Below are 17,327 nucleotides of genomic sequence, written 5' to 3'. Positions count from 1 at the left end.
TTTTTAGAGGCCTCCCAATACTACATTAATCATTCTTAGAGGTCTCCCAATATTACATTATCATTACTAGAGACCTCCCAATATTACATTAATCATTCTTAGAGGCCTCCCAATACTACATTAATCATTCTTAGAGGCCTCCCAATATTACATTAATCATTCTTAGAGGTCTCCCAATATTACATTATCATTACTAGAGGCCTCCCTATATTACATTAATCATTCTTAGAGGCCTCCCAATATTACATTATCATTACTAGAGGCCTCTCAATATTACATTATCTTTACTAGAGGCCTTTCAATATTACAATATCATTCTTAGAGGCCTCCCAATATTACATTATCATTACTAGCGGCCTCCCAATAATACATTATCATTCTTAGAGGCCTCCTAATATTACATTAATCATTCTTAGAGGCCTCCCAATATTACATTATCATTCTTAGAGGCCTCTCAATATTACATTAATCATTCTTAGAGGCCTCCCAATATTACATTATCATTCTTAGAGGCCTCTCAATATTACATTAATCATTAATAGAGGTCTCCCAATATTACATCATCATTCTTAAGGGCCTTCCAATGTTACATTATCATTACTAGAGACCTCCCAATATTACATTATCATTACTAGAGGCCTCCCAATATTACATTATCATTACTAGCTGCCTCTCAATATTACATTATCATTCTAAGACGCCTCCCAATATTACATTATCATTACTAGAGGCCTCCCAATGTTACATTATCATTACTAGAGACCTCCCAATATTACATTATCATTACTAGAGGCCTCCCAATATTACATTATCATTCTTAGACGCCTCCCAATATTACATTATCATTACTAGAGGCCTCCCAATATTACATCATCATTCTTAAGGGCCTTCCAATGTTACATTATCATTACTAGAGACCTCCCAATATTACATTATCATTACGAAAGGCCTTTCAATATTACATTATCATTAATAGAGACCTCCCAATATTACATTATCATTACTAGAGGCCTCCCAATGTTACATTATCATTACTAGAGACCTCCCAATATTACATTATCATTACTAGAGGCCTCTCAATATTACATTATCATTCTTAGAGGCCTCCCAATATTACATTATCATTACTAGAGACCTCCCAATATTACATTATCATTACTAGAGGCCTCTCAATATTACATTATCATTCTTAGAGGTCTCCCAATATTACATTATCATTACTAGAGGCCTCCCAATATTACATTAATCATTCTTAGAAGCCTCTCAATATTACATTATCATTACGAAAGGCCTTTCAATATTACATTATCATTCTTAGAGACCTCCCAATATTACATTATCATTACTAGAGGCCTTTCAATATTACATTATCATTACTAGAGACCTCCCAATATTACATTATCATTACTAGAGACACCCAATATTACATTATCATTCTTAGAGACCTCCCAATATTACATTATCATTAATAGAGACCTCCCAATATTACATTATCATTACTAGAGACACCCAATATTACATTATCATTCTTAGAGACCTCCCAATATTACATTATCATTAATAGAGACACCCAATATTACATTATCATTCTTAGAGACCTCCCAATATTACATTATCATTAATAGAGACACCCAATATTACATTATCATTCTAAGAGACCTCCCAAAATTACATTATTATTACTATTATTGTTGACATTGTACTTTTAATTCTTTTTTTTTATTAAACTTTTACTTATTAGACTAGTTTTACTTATTTTATGTTAGTCACCTATATAAGAAACATAACTAATGCCCTCACTCCCCACCCCCTCCTCCTCCACCACCCCCACCCCCTCCTCCTCCCCTCCTTCTCCCCCTCCTCCTCCCCCCACCCACACACTCTTTCCATCCCACCTCCACAAAAGCGGCACATCATCCGTGCCAAGTACCATTGTACCAAGCCATACGGAGTTGTCTCCCGTGTAACACATTTTCGTTGTGTGATGTGTACATGTATACACCATCACATTCACTGTCACGTGACACGCCTACACCAGGCGTCATTTGTGGGTCTGATCACTCGACCGAATGTATTTATAATACACACACATGTACATGTGTGGTGTGGTGTGTGAGTAAACACCATTCGGAAGTTGTTTGGTATTGTCACTCTCCTAGCTGTCGTGTACACAGTTAAAAGTATCGACTCGGAGTTATCATCACCCGTTAACAGCTGGCGTTAACATCTGATAAAACATTCACAAGAGCGTGATTCGAGTCGCTCATCCTGTTTTATCTATTCGGATCGCCTATCATACACTGGTAAATGAAAAAATGTTGGTTTTATTGTAATCAATGGACCGCTCTGATAAGTCGACTTGGTACAGTACTATCTCGTGGTGTTTATTTATACACATGTCCATAGTGTTATCGGTAGTAACTGGTCTTCCGGGCCTGGACAGGGAATTTGAGTGCGCAACCTCTGGACCACTATATACTGCCGGGGACTGGTGAGTACATGTACATGTAGTCTAATTTTGACAGTAACCCATCACAGTACGAGGTGGGTAAAGTGACACTGTCCTGTATATAGAAGCCGGCGGGACGTGAGATTACATATTACAAAAAACAACCCCTGTATGGCATGTGTTTGTTGACAAGCGGCGTTCCCGATACACGTCTGTACTTTAATTGTATTAGTCATGTTGAGAGAAATCGAAGGTCACTTTCTCTTCCGTTTCAATGTAATTCACAATTATACGCCTTTAGATATATATTGACATGTATATTGAGTTAAGATGACACTTGAATAACGAGGGTATTTCGTAAGACTCTATTTCCTTATAGCCGTTATACAAATGTATGTATGTATGTATGTGTGATATAGACGTTATACAAATGTATATATGTAAGTGTGATATAGACGTTATATGTGTGTGTATGTATGTATGTGTGATATAGACGTTATACAAATGTATTATGTATGTGTGATATAGACGTTATATGTGTGTGTAGTATAGACGTTATGTCACCATAACAGTACTGTTATAGATTAACTACGGGGATAGATAGATTTTATTAATCTTTCTGATATCGTACTAATATATCGGTTGTAGGAAAACGTATTAGACTGTCTATAATGTATACATGTCCGTCGTCAGATTATCGCAACATCTCGGGGGAAATTTCCAGATTTTCCGGACTTTTGGAAATTTCCCCCAGACGTGACGATTGTGTAAGTAGACTAAATGATTGTATCTAATGTATATGTATACGTGGCGATGAACATCTCCAATCAAGTCGACTAACAGATACCCGTTATCACGGTCTGCAACAGAACTTGAAGTTTATTTGGCAAAAAAAATGCTTTTGAAAGACTAAAAACTTTAAAACATAGTATGTCCACACACAAAAAGAATGAACATAACCAATTCGAGGAAACAATGTCCGTTGAAAATGTTCAAACAATGATACGAAGTTTTCCGACAGGGTAAGTCTTCTTTATGGATAACGCATGCCTAGTAAAATACATTTAGATTGATGTTGATAAACTCACCTGCCCGAAGGGCAAGTGAGCTAATGCCATAGTACAGCGTCCGAAGTCCGGCCGTACGGCTTCAACAATTTCTTTTCAAAACCAAGAGTCCAAGGGACTTGATATTGAGTCTGAAGCATGTTTGGATGAAGGGCTACCAAGTCTGTTCAAATGAATGACCTTGACATACTTAAAGGTACATGTAACTGCAGTTAATTTTGCCAAAACCTTTTCACAACTTCTTTTCAATGACCAAGAGGTCCAAAGACATGTAACTTAAACTGCGTCTGTAGCATTCAAATGAATGACCTTGACCTACGTTGAAGGTCAAGGGGATCAAAAGTGTTAAAATCACGCCTTACAACGTTTATTATGGCTTGGGATGCAGTTGATTTAATCACAGGATTGTGGGCCATGAAGGGGTATCGCTGTAGGCCACATGAAAAATACATTTTTTCATGTACACATTTTTCATGTAAATATTTTTCTAATATGCATGTATAAGGCGACAGCTGCTGTCGGCCGGCGTATTTTTAGTGATTTGTTTACTGTTTACATAATACGTTGTTGTATGTGTGGATTGTGTACAAAATATATACTCGCTATGATATTTAAAAAAAATACTGATATCGCAATTACGCCCAACACAAGAGCAACTCTTTCGTACACATGTCGGTAGATAAAAGGGAATTCAGACATCATGTTTTCCAAGGACTATCGGCCCGATATCGGGTATCGCGACCATCGGTAGACTAACACCATGTTATATACCGGATGTTCTTTGTATGGGCATGCCATCTCGCGTGTTTTGTTGGAGTTCTGGCCCCTTTTTTTACCTCGCCGTATGTTTATCTGACAGGTGTACGTAACAGTCATATCATGATTATACAATTGCCCACATTTTTTATTTGGGAAGGACACATACATGTACTATATCATGTGGTGGGCGGCAGTCTGCGGTAAGACTTTCAGTTCCAGTTTGTAACCTTAGCATACGCCATGTACGTGAATCTGTACTGAAGCTTATAGATTAAATCGCCGTTATCCGACTTGTTGATTACCTAGGTCAGAGTGAGTCTTTGGAATACACCAATATCACGCACCTAATCCGTTTACCAGTATCTTCACGTGCTGTGCGTGAACACGGATCAAGGGTTATCCATTCGATGTGAAAGTCACGTTACTTAGCAAAGTTTGTGCCTTTCTGTGATCAATTTCAGGACGTACTGTTTCACAGTTTTGAAGTTTAGAGTGATAGTTTTAGGGATCTTTAGAAAACTTTGCCAGGTCGAGGAGTCTTTAGAAAACTTTGCCAGGTCAAGTATACCTCTAACTGAGATTGGTAATGATACAAATTTCACCGTGTAAGTATATATGTACATGTATATTCTGTTTCAGTCCCCAATTATACCTGATCAGTGTTAATTATAGATTTATAGTTCATTGTGAAGTTTCGACTGTCTCATTTTGTTGTCGAGTATTTTGAGACCTTTCTCCTTTGTCGAGTATTATATTAATAGTTTTTGAGACCTTTCTCCTTTGTCGAGTATTATATTAATAGTTTTTGAGACCTTTCTCCTTTGTCGGGTATTATATTAGTAGTTTTTTAAAACGTTTCTCCTTTGTCGAGTATTATATTGATAGTTTTGAGACGTTTCTCCTTTGTCGAGTATTATATTAATAGTTTTTGAGACGTTTCTCCTTTGTCGGGTATTATATTAATAGTTTTTGAGACCTTTCTCCTTTGTCGGGTATTATATTAATAGTTTTTGAGACCTTTCTCCTTTGTCGAGTATTATATTAGTAGTTTTTGAGACCTTTCTCCTTTGTCGGGTATTATATTAGTAGTTTTTGAGACCTTTCTCCTTTGTCGGGTATTATATTAATAGTTTTTGAGACCTTTCTCCTTTGTCGGGTATTATATTAGTAGTTTTTGAGACGTTTCTCCTTTGTCGAATATTATATTAATAGTTTTTGAGACCTTTCTCCTTTGTCGGGTATTATATTAGTAGTTTTTGAGACCTTTCTCCTTTGTCGGGTATTATATTAATAGTTTTTGAGACCTTTCTCCTTTGTCGGGTATTATATTAGTAGTTTTTGAGACCTTTCTCCTTTGTCGGGTATTATAGTATTATGACATGTATATCAATAGTTTTCCTCTCCGTCCGTCCATTTATTTTCCACATTTTTCTCAGCCATGCTTCAAGGTATATTGGTAAAAGTTAAAAGTTATGTTCAGTATAAGTAGCTACAAATCAAGTTGGAGTTTCAAGGTCAAGGTGAATGTCATTGTTACTATTTTAACGAGGGGACATACATGTTTAAGTGTACATTTCTGCTACTCGCTGATTCAAAATGTCAGTTTAGTTGTGTCTTTACGATAGATGTATTGGTCTACCACCGACATTCCTTACGGGCTTTTTAAAGTATCTTACGAAAAGTCGAGCCACGAACAATTACATAGAAAATGACTCGGTTAATACCTGCTCGTTTAGGTTTTACTTGGATACAGTAATACGTATTACAAACAAAGTGGCATTTAAATTGCCTCTTCACAATAAACTATTCATAGCCTGCAGACTTAGAGTTAAAGGTTTGCTAATCATCGCCTGATATTGAATACACCATTTAAAACCGTTAGAACTCATTTTCTGCCCGTGTTAAAATTTATAGAAAGAATATTCGTTTATGGGACATGCAAGATCTCAATTATGTACGACGTATAGCTGTAGAGAAGTGAAAATCATGGCCCGAGGTTACATAAGTGTTTCACGTCACCAGATTTTAAAGCCACCGGAGACAAAGTCTCAAATGACCTATTGTGATCGCCTTTTGTCCATCTTTTGTCCATCGTCTTATGTCCATCGTGCGTTGTCCGTTTGTAAAAAAAACAACTTATTCGCAATAACCACAAGGAACATGGTACGATATTCGACCAGTAATATGTTGCGATGAAGGGTACAAAGTTTATTCAAATGAATGACTTTGACCTTCTTTCATAATCACAGGGGTCATATATGTTAAAATCTTTAAGCGGCTTCTTCTTACGCAATGAGCATGAGATTGATGATCATGATATTTTGGCCAGTAGCATGATGGGATGAACGGCTTTGACCTACTTTCAAGGTCATAAGGTAAAATGAGTTTAGATAAAAAAAAAAAAAAAAACTACATCTACTAGTATAACCAAATCATTAACTGATCAGTAGTATTGTTCATATACTTCGAAAATGCGTCTAGTCAATTTTAGATAATATCATGTAATGTTTAAGCAATTTAATGTAATTCCTGACAACATTCATCTCATTGGACACGAAAGCAAGTGTAATACGCGACGCATTCGAAGTTCTAAACGGTATAAACAGTTAATCAACTTTTCAGATTAGATATTATAATGTTGAATATTTTAGGTGTAACTTTTCTGTTCTTTGTTGATAATGAATATCACGGTATGTTATTTGTATATTTGTGATATCAAAGTCTATAGATGCCATGAAATCGTTTGGGATGATTAAACCAGTTGAATGCGTTAAGCGGCTACTATGACAGGTCAGATAAGAGTAGAAATCGCAGTGGGATCGAAAGGTCTTACGCCACGTTACACCGCTATAACTGGGTAGAGTGGGTTAAGTATACTGGTGATCCCAATGTATACAGATTTAATTGAGGATTTTTCGAGCATGAAGTACAGAAGGGAATGCCAATTCCGTCAAGATTAGCTTGTCTATTTTGACATTTATTATTGATATAATGACCTGTTGAAGTGTATGTATGGTCACGTCTGTCACTCAAACGTTTGCTTTGCTCTCCATGGTAGGTGGGGCAAAAAAAGCACCAAAAGAACGCTGAATCATTTGCGGTCATCTGTATAGATCTCAGTTTACGTTGTAACATAAACGTCTGGTGTATCACCAACTGGTAAAAGGAGCGCTGTAGGTTTCTGATAACTGAGTAGATGAGACGTTTCCACATCGGTAATTTGACTTTATCATCGAAACATTGCTTTTGATATTGCCTTAAGGAAATGTTCGGGTGTCTATTTTAGCATTGGTAGATTTGTGGTAGGGTTGTTTGTAATTGTCCGCCACAAAGCTCTCAATTGTGTGTGCTCGTGCACGTTGTTTTCCTCCTTTCCCGGTTTCAGATATAGGTGTTATTGTCGGCATTAACCTCGCAAACACCTGAGGCAGGAACGTCAGGCACAGTTCCTTCCTATAAGGACCTTTTGACACAGGTTAGGATTCAGATTTAGTTCAGTAGAGCCACAAATTGAGTTGTATCATACAACAGTTTCCTCCTTCAAAGTGGGGTCAGTGGTGTTAAAGGCCTAATGCTGAAGAGACGTCTGCAGAAAGTCAAATAGATCAAAAAAATGTCAAAATCTGGACCAGGAGGTAGAGTATCCCCATTATTAGATAATTTAATAGTTTTCAATATTGCATTGTTAATTCTAAGTAATTCAGCACAATTATGACGATCCCCGCGGCTCTAGATTTGTAGTCTCGGGACATGAACCTTGCCGCTTATCGTTAGATTCAATATTGAATTTATATCCGCAACGGAGAGAAGCAAACCAAACAATGGTAACATACTCCAGTGTTGATCTTTCTCTCGACATCTATGATGACCTTCAAGTCGTTGTATGGCAATGATAAAGGTTGCGCCTACAGAAGCCATGCGTTTATGCTGACTGTCGACGACAAGCACTAGGTTTAACAGCAAAACTTGTACATAATAAAAAAAAATAGAAACTAATGCCGCTCTGGTGTAGGCTTTGCCGCAACAAATGTATAAAAAAGGAATATCCAAAGAAATAGTTTCATCAATCATTCTGCATTATATCAAATCAGACATATGCTGTGTAATACCCCCCCCCCCCCCCCCCCCCCCCCCCGGTCATGCTACATCCTTTTACGATCACTGTTTGTGGAGTGTATGAGGAGAGTACTTAAAACCAATCTACGCGTACTTCAAATTCTACTTAGCATGTTCCAAACCCACGTAGGTATGTTGTCATTAAAAACCTTCCATGCGTTATAGCCCTCCTTAGTAATTACTAGTGTGACGGTGTATATATACCAGTATTTATAAAAGAGAAAACAAAATATGAACTGTACTTTGTGACGTCCGAACTCCACTTTGTGTATGAAACGTTATGTGTATGAAAAACACATTACTTATTTCCCAAGTACATTAAAACAACATTTGGTATGTATATTTTTCAGGCGAGGCATGCGAGGCTATCTAAATGATGACGTTTTATAAGAATGACGGTCAGTTGGTGGAAATCAAGCCGTTTGTCCATCAAGTCGGCGGGCATACGTGTTTGTTTGAAATAACACAGGAAACAGTATGTAAACCATACCAGGAGCGGGAGTTCCAGTTTTACCAAAATCTTCCCGAGAATATGAAGGACTTTACTCCACATTACAAAGGTATGTCTTTATATAGGAACATTTACATTTTTTATCTTCCAATAGTCAATTAAATCTGTATTGTATTCATAGGACTGTACATACATTTAACATTATTTGGCAAGAATATCCTGACGAATTATAACTTTCGTTCTCGCCAAAAATTGATAAAACTAGATATAATACATGTTAATTACATGATATAACTAATACATGATATAACTAATCACATGATATAACTAATCACATGATATAACTAATCACATGATATAACGAATACATGATATAACTAATCACATGATATAGCTAATCACATGATATAACTAATAACATGATATAACTAATCACATGATATAACTAATACATGATATAACTAATACATGATATAACTAATCACATGATATAACTAATCACATGATATAACTAATAACATGATATAACTAATCACATGATATAACTAATACATGATATAACTAATAACATGATATAACTAATCACATGATATAACTAATCATATAATATAACTAATCAAATGATATAACTAATCACATGATATAACTAATCACATGATATAACTAATACATGATATAAATAATCACATAATATAACTAATCACATGATATAACTAATCACATGATATCACTAATCACATGATATAACTAATACATGATATAAATAATCACATAATATAACTAATCACATGATATAACTAATACATGATATAACTAATACATGATATAACTAATACATGATATAACTAATCACATGATATAACTAATACATGATATAACTAATACATGATATAACTAATACATGATATAACTAATCACATGATATAACTAATACATGATATAACTAATCACATGATATAACTAATCACATGATATAACTAATACATGATATAACTAATCACATGATATAACTAATCACATGATATAACTAATACATGATATAACTAATACATGATATAACTAATACATGATATAACTAATCACATGATATAACTAATCACATGATATAACTAATACATGATATAACTAATCACATGATATAACTAATCACATGATATAACTAATACATGATATAACTAATCACATGATATAACTAATAACATGATATAACTAATCACATGATATAACTAATCACATGATATAACTAATACATGATATAACTAATCACATGATATAACTAATCACATGATATAACTAATACATGATATAACTAATCACATGATATAACTAATCACATGATATAACTAATCACATGATATAACTAATAACATGATATAACTAATCACATGATATAACTAATACATGATATAACTAATAACATGATATAACTAATCACATGATATAACTAATCATATAATATAACTAATCAAATGATATAACTAATCACATGATATAACTAATCACATGATATAACTAATACATGATATAAATAATCACATAATATAACTAATCACATGATATAACTAATCACATGATATCACTAATCACATGATATAACTAATACATGATATAAATAATCACATAATATAACTAATCACATGATATAACTAATACATGATATAACTAATACATGATATAACTAATACATGATATAACTAATCACATGATATAACTAATACATGATATAACTAATACATGATATAACTAATACATGATATAACTAATCACATGATATAACTAATACATGATATAACTAATACATGATATAACTAATACATGATATAACTAATCACATGATATAACTAATACATGATATAACTAATACATGATATAACTAATCACATGATATAACTAATACATGATATAACTAATCACATGATATAACTAATCACATGATATAACTAATACATGATATAACTAATCACATGATATAACTAATCACATGATATAACTAATACATGATATAACTAATACATGATATAACTAATACATGATATAACTAATCACATGATATAACTAATCACATGATATAACTAATACATGATATAACTAATCACATGATATAACTAATCACATGATATAACTAATACATGATATAACTAATCACATGATATAACTAATAACATGATATAACTAATCACATGATATAACTAATCACATGATATAACTAATACATGATATAACTAATCACATGATATAACTAATCACATGATATAACTAATACATGATATAACTAATCACATGATATAACTAATCACATGATATAACTAATACATGATATCACTAATCACATGATATAACTAATACATGATATAAATAATCACATAATATAACTAATCACATGATATAACTAATCACATGATATCACTAATCACATGATATAACTAATACATGATATAAATAATCACATAATGTAACTAATCACATGATATAACTAATCATATAATATAACTAATCACATGATATAACTAATCACATGATATAACTAATCACATGAAACGTTAATGCAACGCTTTGTACGTCGACTCGGATAACGACTACATGTATTTGTTTTTGCATCAAGAATCCAATTGATTCAGGAATTCCAAGAAGCTATACCAGTTGATAAAAACTTATAACTCTCTAACTTTATCAAATTGACAAAAGTTGAAAAAAAAATTATGATGCTACATGTACCATAGCATTACTATTTGATTTTTCTTTCTATTTTCTGTGTTGTTTACCATTTAGCCCGACCTCTTTGTCAAAGATATATAGCCTGTCGAGGTCGTTGTAACATTAGTAAGCCTAACATGTAAATCCTGTAACCCAAACTTAGGGAGCTTAAAAGTCGTGGTCACGCAATCCAATATTGTTATTGCCATTTGCGAACAAATGTTCAACAATACATCCTTGTTACCAGAAAACGTTTGAAACAGAAGTAAATAGAAAAGTTAACAGGAAACTTACACAATACCACAACATGGCTTGCATATCTGTTGAGGTTAGGAACAGTTATATTATATTGCTGTATCCATATAAATATTACCTGGTGAGTTGCCATATGAACGGAATCTTTTCCTTAAAGTGGCATTTCTTCGTTTGAATAAAGTTAAAGTCGTGAAAATTAAATTTACTGGAAAATATGTACTTTTTTCAAGTAGTAGAAGTTATAATCGTTACATTAATACGACAGTTTTACTCTCAAGATAAACCATAGTTCTTCGAGTATTAAATCCTTAAAATTCTAAATTCGACCCGAAGTATCACTAAATACCGCAAAGACATACGGTACCTGTCTACAATACGCATTTTCCCGTACATTTCGGCGTTAATTCCATTACTTGTAGACACAAACACTCATATAATCATCGTTTGGACATAGATTTCATGAATAGAAATTGTGCATGTTTCTTATGTGCGAACGAAGGAATGCCCCTTTAAATATTTAATTATATTGCAAATACTGTTGTCAGCCTGGGTAAATATTCAGTAGTTTCCTTCTTCCTTATCTCCAGTCAACCGTATATTGTAGTGACGTAATACTAACTCTGAATCGGGGTCAGACACAGAAAAATAAACACTGGACTTAGCGGTGTTTAGTAATCAAATACTGCCATTGTTTACCTGTCCTCGTACTGATTGATATATTTGTTAAACTAATTTCGGAGTTCTGAAATCAATGAAATATTAATTTATGTGCTTGTACATTCAGCATATATTTTTCGGAGTAATACATGCTTCCATTTGGTGATTCAATTATCCCCCGCTTAAAATATTCAGACAGGAAATCTGATGTTTCTTCTAAAATAAGTAATAAAATGACAAAAGTTACTGTCATGAACATGTTTTATATAGGTTAAATGTTTTCTAAAATGACATAATACTCTTTTCAATTATGGACGTTTGTTGAGGAAATTATGCCGTATTATTATCATAATGAATAGTTACTTACCGAGATGAGATGCTATCTCTTGTAACAACAAATGGACCCAGCTGTATATCTTAGCCGTAGCGTTTATAATGCTCTCACAAAAAAATGTATCGAATGGCACCCATAGTATAGAAATATCTTAATTAACAACCAGGAATGGAAGAATAATTGAAGGAAGAGTGTTCGTAAAGGCATAATCTTTCACCCTTTTCCTGTTAACTCATTTTGATTTGATATACATGTATTAAATGTGAAAAAAAATGAAAAATGATAGCAGCTTCCTGATATCGCTTATAAGACCGAAAAAATAGAATATGAAACTTTCCGGTGATGATTATGCTGTGAAGTATGCAATTTTGGTATTATATAAGATAAACAACAGCCTACTTCTGTTTTCAATCGACCATAATTTCTGTTTGTCTCATATGTAGCAAACATCTTTAGCACTAACCGATACTATACGTGACAGGGGACATCGTGATTTAATAATTCATGTGACACGATAAAATCGATATAAACACACGGTTTCTAAAGCAAGTAGAATTCGACATGATGATGGTTTGATTTAATATCGAATCACGTGACCACATTTCAGCCAAGCAGAGCAATATTGACCTTACCTGTGTAGTAGTTTACTGTTAACATTTATTACTAATAGTTCGTTTCAGTTCCTCTTAAGTTTCAAATAATGACTCAGTGTGTCAAGTCATTGAATAACCAAACCAAGCTCTATATGAAATCCACAAACATCTAAATAATCTTGGTTGAGAAGAAATACAGGTGAATGCTATGATTTACCGCCATACAAAAACAATTCTACCAATCTATAATAATAGCACATAGAAAGACATTCTATGTCGGTATTAGTGACCTGGTTCTTGGTTCACTGCCTTGACACTATGCGTCGTGTGATAAGTACAGAAAACCTACGATTTTGTATTTAAGCTGATTTCAGTGTTCTTGTGTACTTGGTTGACGAAGCGCAACCTATTGTTTGCTATTCTTAGTATATTACTGTAATGAGTTAGACACTATCTCACATTATGATCGATAAACCCTCTCATTAGCTTTCATTGGATCCTGATCACGTATTGTTTATTTCTCGAAGGTCTGGTCGGTGTCAAGTGTTGTCATGACAACGACAGTCCAACGTTCTACGCTGAAGTACCTGGGTATATCCTTCGGAACACTGAACAACAAAGGTACATGTAAGTCCAGAGACTACCCGAATACAACATTTCATTCTTGTTGGATTAAAGTTGTCAATGCATATAGTACGTACCTTTTCAGTTTTGGTGTGTGAAGTAAATTGTAACTAGACTTCAGTTTTGTGTTTGTGAAGTAAATCGTAACTAGACTTCAGTTTTGTGTTTGTGAAGTGAATCGTAACTAGACTTCAGTTTTGTGTTTGTGAAGTAAATCGTAACTAGACTTCAGTTTTGTGTTTGTGAAGTAAATCGTAACTAGACTTCAGTTTTAGTGTGTGAAGTAAATTGTAATAAGACTTCAGTTTTGTGTGTGTGAAGTAAATTGTAACTAGACTACAGTTTTGATGTTTGTAAAGTAAATCGTAATAAGACTTCAGTATTGGGTTGTGTGAAGTAAATCGTAACTAGACTTCAGTTTTGTGTTTGTGAAGTAAATCGTAACTAGACTTCAGTATTGGGTTGTGTGAAGTAAATCGTAACTAGACTTCAGTTTTGTGTGTGTGAGGTAAATCGTAACTAGACTTCAGTATTGGGTTGTGTGAAGTAAATCGTAACTAGACTACAGTTTTGATGTTTGTGAAGTAAATCGTAACTAGACTTCAGTTTGTGTGTGTGAAGTAAATCGTAACTAGACTTCAGTTTTGTGTGTGTGAGGTAAATCGTAACTAGACTTCAGTTTGTGTGTGTGAAGTAAATCGTAACTAGACTACAGTTTTAGTGTGTGAAGTAAATCGTAACTAGACTTCAGTTTTAGTGTGTGAAGTAAATCGTAACTAGACCACAGTTTTGGTTTGTGTGAAGTAAATCGTAACTAGACTTCAGTTTTGTGTGTGTGAAGTAAATCGTAACTAGACCACAGTTTTGATGTTTGTGAAGTAAATCGTAACTAGACTACAGTTTTGTGTGTGTGAAGTAAATCGTAACTAGACTTCAGTTTTGGTTTGTGTGAAGTAAATCGTAACTAGACTACAGTTTTGATGTTTGTGAAGTAAATCGTAACTAGACTACAGTTTTAGTGTGTGAAGTAAATCGTAACTAGACTTCAGTTTTGTGTTTGTGAAGTAAATCGTAACTAGACTTCAGTTTTAGTGTGTGAAGTAAATTGTAATAAGACTTCAGTTTTGTGTGTGTGAAGTAAATCGTAACTAGACTTCAGTTTTGTGTTTGTGAAGTAAATCGTAACTAGACTTCAGTTTTAGTGTGTGAAGTAAATTGTAATAAGACTTCAGTTTGGTTTGTGTGAAGTAAATCGTAACTAGACTACAGTTTTGTGTGTGTGAAGTAAATCGTAACTAGACTTCAGTTTTGGTTGTGTGAAGTAAATCGTAACTAGACCACAGTTTTGTGTTGTGTGAAGTAAATCGTAACTAGACTACAGTTTTGTGTGTGTGAAGTTAAATCGTAACTAGACTACAGTTTTGTGTGTGTGAAGTAAATCGTAACTAGACTACAGTTTTGTGTGTGTGAAGTAAATCGTAACTAGACCACAGTTTTGGTTTGTGAAGTAAATCGTAACTAGACTACAGTTTTGTGTGTGTGAAGTAAATCGTAACTAGACTACAGTTTTGGTTGTGTGAAGTAAATAGTAACTAGACTACAGTTTTGGTTTGTGAAGTAAATCGTAACTAGACTACAGTTTTAGTGTGTGAAGTAAATCGTAACTAGACTACAGTTTTGTGTGTGTGAGGTAATCGTAACTAGACTACAGTTTTGTTGTGTGAGGTAAATCGTAACTAGACTACAGTTTTGGTGTGTGAAGTAAATCGTAACTAGACTACAGTTTTGGTGTGTGAAGTAAATCGTAACTAGACTACAGTTTTGGTGTGTGAAGTAAATCGTAACTAGACTACAGTTTTGTGTGTGTGAAGTAAATCGTAACTAGACTACAGTTTTGTGTGTGTGAAGTAAATCGTAACTAGACTACAGTTTTGGTGTGTGTGAAGTAAATCGTAACTAGACTACAGTTTTGGTGTGTGAAGTAATCGTAACTAGACTACAGTTTTGGTGTGTGAAGTAAATCGTAACTAGACTACAGTTTTGTGTGTGTGAAGTAAATCGTAACTAGACTACAGTTTTGGTGTGTGAAGTAAATCGTAACTAGACTACAGTTTTGGTGTGTGTGAAGTAAATCGTAACTAGACTACAGTTTTGTGTGTGTGAAGTAAATCGTAACTAGACTACAGTTTTGGTTGTGTGAAGTAAATCGTAACTAGACTACAGTTTTGGTTTGTGTGAAGTAAATCGTAACTAGACTACAGTTTTGTGTGTGTGAGGTAAATCGTAACTAGACTACAGTTTTGGTGTGTGTGAAGTAAATCGTAACTAGACTACAGTTTTGGTGTGTGTGAAGTAAATCGTAACTAGACTACAGTTTTGTGTGTGTGAAGTAAATCGTAACTAGACTACAGTTTTGGTGTGTGAAGTAAATCGTAACTAGACTACAGTTTTGGTTTGTGTGAAGTAAATCGTAACTAGACTACAGTTTTGGTGTGTGAAGTAAATCGTAACTAGACTACAGTTTTGGTTTGTGTGAAGTAAATCGTAACTAGACTACAGTTTTGGTGTGTGAAGTAAATCGTAACTAGACTACAGTTTTGTGTGTGTGAAGTAAATCGTAACTAGACTACAGTTTTGGTGTGTGTGAAGTAAATCGTAACTAGACTACAGTTTTGTGTGTGTGAAGTAAATCGTAACTAGACTACAGTTTTGTGTGTGTGAAGTAAATCGTAACTAGACTACAGTTTTGTGTGTGTGAAGTAAATCGTAACTAGACTACAGTTTTGTGTGTGTGAAGTAAATCGTAACTAGACTACAGTTTTGGTGTGTGAGGTAAATCGTAACTAGACTACAGTTTTGTGTGTGTGAAGTAAATCGTAACTAGACTACAGTTTTGTGTGTGTGAAGTAAATCGTAACTAGACTACAGTTTTGTGTGTGTGAAGTAAATCGTAACTAGACTTCAGTTTTGGTGTTTGTGAAGTAAATCGTAACTAGACTACAGTTTTGTGTGTGTGAAGTAAATCGTAACTAGACTACAGTTTTGTGTGTGTGAAGTAAATCGTAACTAGACTACAGTTCTCTGTGTGTGAAGTAAATCGTAACTAGACTTCAGTTTGGTTTGTGTGAAGTAAATCGTAACTAGACTACAGTTTTGTGTGTGTGAAGTAAATCGTAACTAGACCACAGTTTTGGTTTGTGTGAAGTAAATCGTAACTAGACTACAGTTTTGGTTTGTGTGAAGTAAATCGTAACTAGACTACAGTTTTGGTGTGTGAGGTAAATCGTAACTAGACTACAGTTTTAGTGTGTGTGAAGTAAATCGTAAC

At 34.0% G+C, this 17,327-nt stretch overlaps 1 protein-coding gene across 4 annotated transcripts in view; it reads left to right on the top strand.

Annotated features, from left to right (window-relative positions):
* Positions 1-2,094: 2,094 nt before the first annotated feature.
* LOC117343111 (inositol hexakisphosphate kinase 2-like) overlaps positions 2,095-17,327 on the top strand; it is a 32,462-nt gene continuing 17,229 nt past the window's right edge. The window contains exons 1-3 of one of the 4 annotated variants that reach the window (XM_033905422.1): positions 2,095-2,303; positions 8,742-8,951; positions 13,903-14,002. In XM_033905422.1, coding sequence (XP_033761313.1) covers positions 8,765-8,951; positions 13,903-14,002 — 287 coding nt within the window. In that variant the 5' untranslated portion in view covers positions 2,095-2,303; positions 8,742-8,764. Of the gene's footprint in view, positions 2,492-7,852; positions 7,911-8,741; positions 8,952-13,902; positions 14,003-17,327 lie in introns of those variants that run through there. The other 3 variants (XM_033905421.1, XM_033905425.1, XM_033905424.1) reach the window with 3 other exon arrangements.

Source organism: Pecten maximus, chromosome 15, assembly GCF_902652985.1.
Source record: "Pecten maximus chromosome 15, xPecMax1.1, whole genome shotgun sequence".
Taxonomy (NCBI): Eukaryota; Metazoa; Mollusca; class Bivalvia; order Pectinida; family Pectinidae; genus Pecten; species Pecten maximus.
The sequence above is the reverse complement of the archived record's forward strand: the minus strand, read 5'-3'. Positions and strand labels throughout refer to the sequence as shown.